The sequence below is a fragment of the Anser cygnoides genome, chromosome 4, assembly GCF_040182565.1.
Source record: "Anser cygnoides isolate HZ-2024a breed goose chromosome 4, Taihu_goose_T2T_genome, whole genome shotgun sequence".
In the NCBI taxonomy this organism is placed as follows: Eukaryota; Metazoa; Chordata; class Aves; order Anseriformes; family Anatidae; genus Anser; species Anser cygnoides.
The window spans coordinates 15,725,454-15,731,453 of NC_089876.1; the positions used below are offsets into that span (position 1 = coordinate 15,725,454).

Consider the following 6,000-nt stretch of genomic DNA (forward strand, 5'->3'; position numbering starts at 1 on the left):
ACATCTTTTTTCACAAGGAAGGTAAATACATTTTCCCCTCCTTCTCAGATGTTTGTGCATATGTGCTGGAAGTGAACTCAGAGCTTGCAGGAATACAGCCAGGATAGCTTGTGACTAACAATTACTGGCTTTCGACCCAGCTTTCATTTATAAAAGATTGATGGGAAATCTTTTATGATTGTTTCATAACAATGCCAATTAGTAAATTTTAAAATTAAGATGTGCATAGCTGGACAAGGGAGGAAGATTAGATCATATACCAGGAAGTCTCAAAACTGGGAATTTGCTACATACCCCTTAATTCTTAAGCTTAAAAAAATGTTAATGAGTACAGTCTGAGTGTGCTGAAAACGCAGCGAGATTTTCTAAAGGCCTGATGCTAACGACCCTGTTACCCAGCATGTAGCTTTGATAGGAATGCAATGTATGGAGTAACTTTCCAATATAGATCTGCCATGTCAACAGATTTGCAGCATATTAGGTCCAGAATAACTTTTCAAATATTTTTCTTACATTGAAAAAAAATCAGATGATCTTTTAGGTTCATGCACAAGGGCAGTGATCTAGTTGCTCGTGCCATCTTCATTTAGTAAAGCTGTTCCAGAAATCACCGTATGTAAGTGACGAGCATGTCTGTAGTCTTCCAGTGAAAGCTTTGGTGCGCACTCTTGCTCTGCCTACTGGATTTGGTACCTATTTAAATGTTACTTTCTAAACCTGGAGGAACATTACTCTAATCCTGTGTTAGAATCATATCATTATTATCTTTGGTGCTGACTCTGGTGAAGATGATTGTTATTGCTGTTAACAAGAATACCATCTGCTTATTCTGGCTTTGTGATTTGGATAAAAGAATGAACTCCTCAAAAAGTTGTTTTTCTTTGAACAAAAGATATTTGGCACATATAAATGACATTGTTTCCTATTCCAGCTTACAGAGAAAAGTATCTATTTTTGAAAAGGACAACCAGAAACAAGAAGTAAAGTCTAATATTTGACTCATTTTCTGCCTATCAGTTAACTCTATGTGATCAAGTGCTTTGCTGCAATACAGGTGAATCCTGAAAAATTGATCCGGGAGGGGTTTTACTCCACCTTCTAAGTCCATGATCTTAGGTGAACTGAAAACTCTGATTTAGGCCTCCTGATTCAGCCTGAAATTTCAAGAGAATGGCCATAAATCATCATTCACATTCAATATAGCAATTTACCTTTTAGAGCACTCCCCAAGAAACAGGAGGCATGGGTTCAATGCTGTACATCCTTTCTTGGTCTGAGGTGATTGACACTTCCCAAGAGGCTGCTGCAATAAAGAAGAGAGGCATTGCCCACCCCTCCTTTTAAAACTCGACCTTTATGCAGGAGGAAATGCATGAGTCAGAAGTCAAGGGCAAAAAAGGTCCTGATTCTGTGGCCTAATACATGGCTTCCCAAATGTCATTTGTTTGGGTGCCTTCTGTAGCCTTCTGTATTCCCCCAAAGCTTAAATTTGGGACTTTGAACATCATCACCTGAACATTATCATGATTTTCTCCTAATACCATCTCTGTTCCCCTTCCTGCTGTCCCACCTTTCTGGTTTACAGCCTCACCACTCCTTAAGACCCCCAACCCCTAGCTGAAAGCTCCACATACTCTTCATTTTCCAATCCCTATATGCCTTTTCCTGCCCAAACGGGTTCTCCAACCACAATGTCCCAGCCTTCTAAAGCACGCCTTATCCCAACAAATCTCTTCTTCTTACCTTCCCCTAATCACTTTTTTCACCTGGCCTTAGCAGACACACGTGTCCCAGACCACTAACAAATTTCTTGTAGGCACATGAGAAGAACAGCAGGGAAGGTCTGGGAGCCAGAGGCAGCTTCTCACATCAGTAAGTTCCTGGCCAGCCAGTGACAAGGAGCTGTGTGAAGCTCTCGTTCTGGTTTGCAGAAGATCCTGGACGTAGGCAAACCCAGCAGTTGTTGATATTCTTTTTGCCTGGCTTGCGTACAACACGGTGTGAGAACATCGAGCCTGTTGATTCAGACTTTCAGCTGGCAAAGGGCAGATTTTGTTCCAGCCCTTGATCCTTAGGTCGTGTCTGCTTCTTATCCATCAGCTCTGTGTAAAATCCACAGGCAGCCTAAGGCATCAGCTCCCTCCAAGCTGTTCCCTCCTGTCTAACTGCTTTAAATTACTCTTCTCTGCAAAGAGCTTTGTTGTCCCTGATTTAAGTCCCATGAAAATCCTTGAGCTTTATTTGGGTACCCTCAGTAGTACATCAGAGCAAACGTCGCTGTGAAGTTTGCGCTTACAGCTAACTACTGCCTTGGAGTTATCATTTGCTCTTCTCCTGTAATGTTACACATTCATATGTTAATCCACTCTTGGAAGCTGTTGCGCCTGCCTGTATTGTAAGTCTTTATCGAATGATGGCAAAATTAATAGTTTGGTTTCTGCCAATTTGATACAAGATGCTTAATATGAAAAGCAGAATGTAAACCACTGAAGATAATTTTGGAGCATCACTTACTTCTCTTCGACAACAATCTTTTCATGCTTTTTTCCTGCATTGCCTTCAATATCAAGATGCAGCCTCACATTTCCTATTCTTGGTAAAGAGTGTGTATGTGTATGTGAGTGTGAATATGCTGGTTTTTTGCCGTGCTGAATAGATTTGGCCACGCCATATATTATGTCATAGCCAAGGAAATATTATGAACTGCAAGCAAATCTATCTGTTTTTGTTTTGTTTTGTTTTGTTTTGTTTAAATCAATCATTCAATGCTAATCATAGAACTGAGAAGGGGCTGTGAAGAAGAATTTCTTTATTGAATCATTTTGTAATTTCTTTAACAATGAGTTTGAGAATGAATCTGATCTTCACTGTAAAACAAATGTAGGTGGCGTTTCACAAAGATATTTTTCTGAGTCCCCCACTCCCTGTCTTCTTTTTCATCCCACAGAAACCAGTGGACTCTGATTTGCTTCAGTGCTGTAAATTACCTCTGAAGGAATGGACAACCCAAACAAAAGCCCCCCACAGACGTGTTCTGAGAATCCAGCCAGTGAACTAGAAGAAAGAGCCTGACTCACAAAATCTCACCTGACCCATGACTGAGTCTCAGCCAATGCAACACTAACTTCAGACACCTCTGTATATCAGGTACTGCCACTCCTCAGCACATTCCTGTTTGTACAGTGCTTTTTCTTTATTCCCTCAGTGTATATTGTGCAACAGAGAAATCCAATTTACTCCGAGTCGTTTATGAAAACATCCAACCACAATACAGAATACTTCAAAGAATTTTATTTTAAGGTATTGTGACTCAGTTTGTTTCATGTGACAGCCCAAGCCAGGCTTAAAGAGAAAACCTGGCTGACAGCCCCTTTGCAGCTGCTCTGCACAGGGCAGCTGTCTGGTTCCACCTGACCGACTGCGCCAGGGTGTACAACCAAGCACTGAAGCCGTAATCTCTTAGTGGTGTCCCTTCTGCAGACTTGGCGAGTTTCTGCTATGGGTAGTCAGGCTGGAGATTCATTTATAATCTTACGGGCTTCAAAATGAAGTGAAGGTGCAAGCTTTGTCCTCACTTGAAAAGGCTGCTCCCACTGGCATATCCTCCTGGCATAGGTACAGCTCCCTCCAGCAAGACTTCTATTCTCTGTAATATATAGATATACAAAATACAGGTCGCAGAGACAAAATAACACATGCCAGCAAAGGGCTTGGCATTGAAAAATCAAGATTCTTTTTTTGTAAATGTCAAAATTTGGTCCAAAAAGCTGGTGTTTGAAGATTACACTACGTCAGGCTACTTGAAAGACATAGAGTAGTATATACCATGAGCAGAAAAATGTTCAACACGGCAGGCTTTCCCCCTTGCCTTGCACATGGATCCTGCTGACTTGGAAATGCCCGTTTGCTCCCTGTGCATGTACATGTGCATAATGCATCGCTGTGTGACGCTTGTTAGCACACTCAGAGCCATCTGACTGCGATCAGAGAGCCATAATGTGCATAAACTCTTATACATATGCATTTTTTCCAGATCCAAGGATGTTTGTGTTGCTTTACGTTACAAGTTTTGCCATCTACACAAGCGAACAACCTCTTCAAAGCCAGTCCAAAGGAGATAATTACTACACCAGATACATTTGTAGCATCCCCGGGTTGCCAGGCCCTGTGGGTCCCCCTGGAGCTAACGGGTCCCCAGGGCCACACGGACGCATTGGTCTTCCAGGAAGAGATGGCAGAGATGGCAGGAAGGGAGAAAAAGGTGAAAAAGGGAGCGCAGGTATTGATATTTGTGTAAACTATCACCGTAGTACAATAAAATAAGCCCTTTCCCCATCACTGTTATATGTGCATATGATGAATGGGGGCACGTGCCTGTGTGGGCTTAAGTGTGATGCATGTATATGTGGTGAGAGAAAGAAAATATCCAGATACATTTTAGATATGCCAAATATGCATATAGTGAGATATGTGCAAATAAATGTAAAGGCATAACTTTCCTATGTATAGATGCTAAAACAAAATTGGGAAAAATGAAGGATGTGTATAGAAAAAAGGGGCTCCTGGCTGTGGGGTGCACTGCTCTGTCCCAACTTGCCATTCCTTTCACAAATTTATTAGAAGATTTTGAAAGTATTTTCTGGAGTATTTTGAAATTCTGACCCTGCTTTTTTGGCTTGTCGAGACATAGCCAGTAGCCCACACAATCACTTACTGAGATGATATGTGCAATGATTAACTAACTTGAAATGTTTTTGAAGGTTTAAGAGGAAAAACTGGGCCATTAGGACCAGCTGGACAGAAAGGAGACCAAGGCCAGTCTGGTAAAAAAGGACCTGGAGGACTGGCTGGTGCCAAAGGTGAAGTAGGTCCAGCTGGACCACCTGGACCTAAGGGAGATAAAGGAGACCGAGGAGAGCCAGGTGCACCAGGGGTCTGTAAGTGTGGACAGATCGTGCTGAAATCCGCCTTTTCTGTTGGCATCACCACCAGCTACCCTGAGGAAAGATTACCGATCGTGTTCAATAAAGTCCTCTTCAATGAGGGTGAGCATTACAACCCTTCCACGGGGAAGTTTATTTGTGCCATCCCAGGGATTTATTATTTTTCTTATGATATCACCTTGGCAAACAAGCACCTTGCGATTGGGCTGGTTCACAACGGGAAGTACCGGATAAAGACATTTGATGCCAACACAGGGAACCACGACGTAGCTTCTGGATCTACGGTCATCTACCTTCAGCCAGAAGATGAAGTATGGCTCGAGATCTTCTACGCTGACCAAAACGGTCTCTTTTCAGATCCGACATGGGCAGACAGCTTGTTTTCTGGATTTCTCTTATATGTCGATACAGATTATCTCGATGCTTTATCAGACGAAGATGACCTCTGAAGCAGATGACATCAAATCACACCCAAAGTGGACACTCCAGCACAGGATTTTATCTAGCCATGTGTGGGACACAAAGTTGAGAAGGAACAATCTGGGAGTTGATTTTTGCTTTGACAGGAACCAAATCTGAGTTCAGATGGATGTTTCCAGAATCTAAGCTAGATTCTTTACCAAACAGCAGGGATATCTAAAGGAACAATAATTAACAAAGGACTGCATCACTCCAGGACTGACTGCTCTTGAAAGCTATGTTGATAATACTATTTAAACAAATTTAAGATACTGTACATTGGATTTTATATAAAATATATAAAGTTGGAATGTAGGATGGATATTTTGTATATGATATTAAAATAAAATTGAACAATTGACAGCAATATCATCTTTGGTCATTTTAAGAAAGAAAATACATTAAAAACAGAGAAAAATGATTTTTTAGGGGAAAAAAAGAATAAAATAGGAATGCCTGCTTCAGGATTCAGCTGAACGGGTCACAAGCACATTCTCACCTGATATTTACACCAACAAAAGATATTCATAGAGTCACAGAATCATTAAGACTGGAAAAGACCTCCAAGATCATCTGCTCCAACCATCCCCCTACCACC

At 41.5% G+C, this 6,000-nt stretch overlaps 1 protein-coding gene across 3 annotated transcripts in view; it reads left to right on the top strand.

Annotated features, from left to right (window-relative positions):
• The window catches only part of C1QTNF7 (C1q and TNF related 7), a 51,873-nt gene extending 46,108 nt beyond the window's left edge, over positions 1-5,765 (top strand). For 2 of the 3 annotated variants that reach the window (XM_013180071.3, XM_013180069.3), the window contains exons 2-4: positions 2,948-3,147; positions 4,034-4,279; positions 4,761-5,765. In XM_013180071.3, coding sequence (XP_013035525.3) covers positions 4,042-4,279; positions 4,761-5,392 — 870 coding nt within the window. In that variant the 5' untranslated portion in view covers positions 2,948-3,147; positions 4,034-4,041 and the 3' untranslated portion in view covers positions 5,393-5,765. Of the gene's footprint in view, positions 1-2,947; positions 3,148-4,033; positions 4,280-4,760 lie in introns of those variants that run through there. The other variant, XR_010830969.1, reaches the window with a different exon arrangement.
• The last annotated feature ends 235 nt before the right edge of the window (positions 5,766-6,000 follow it).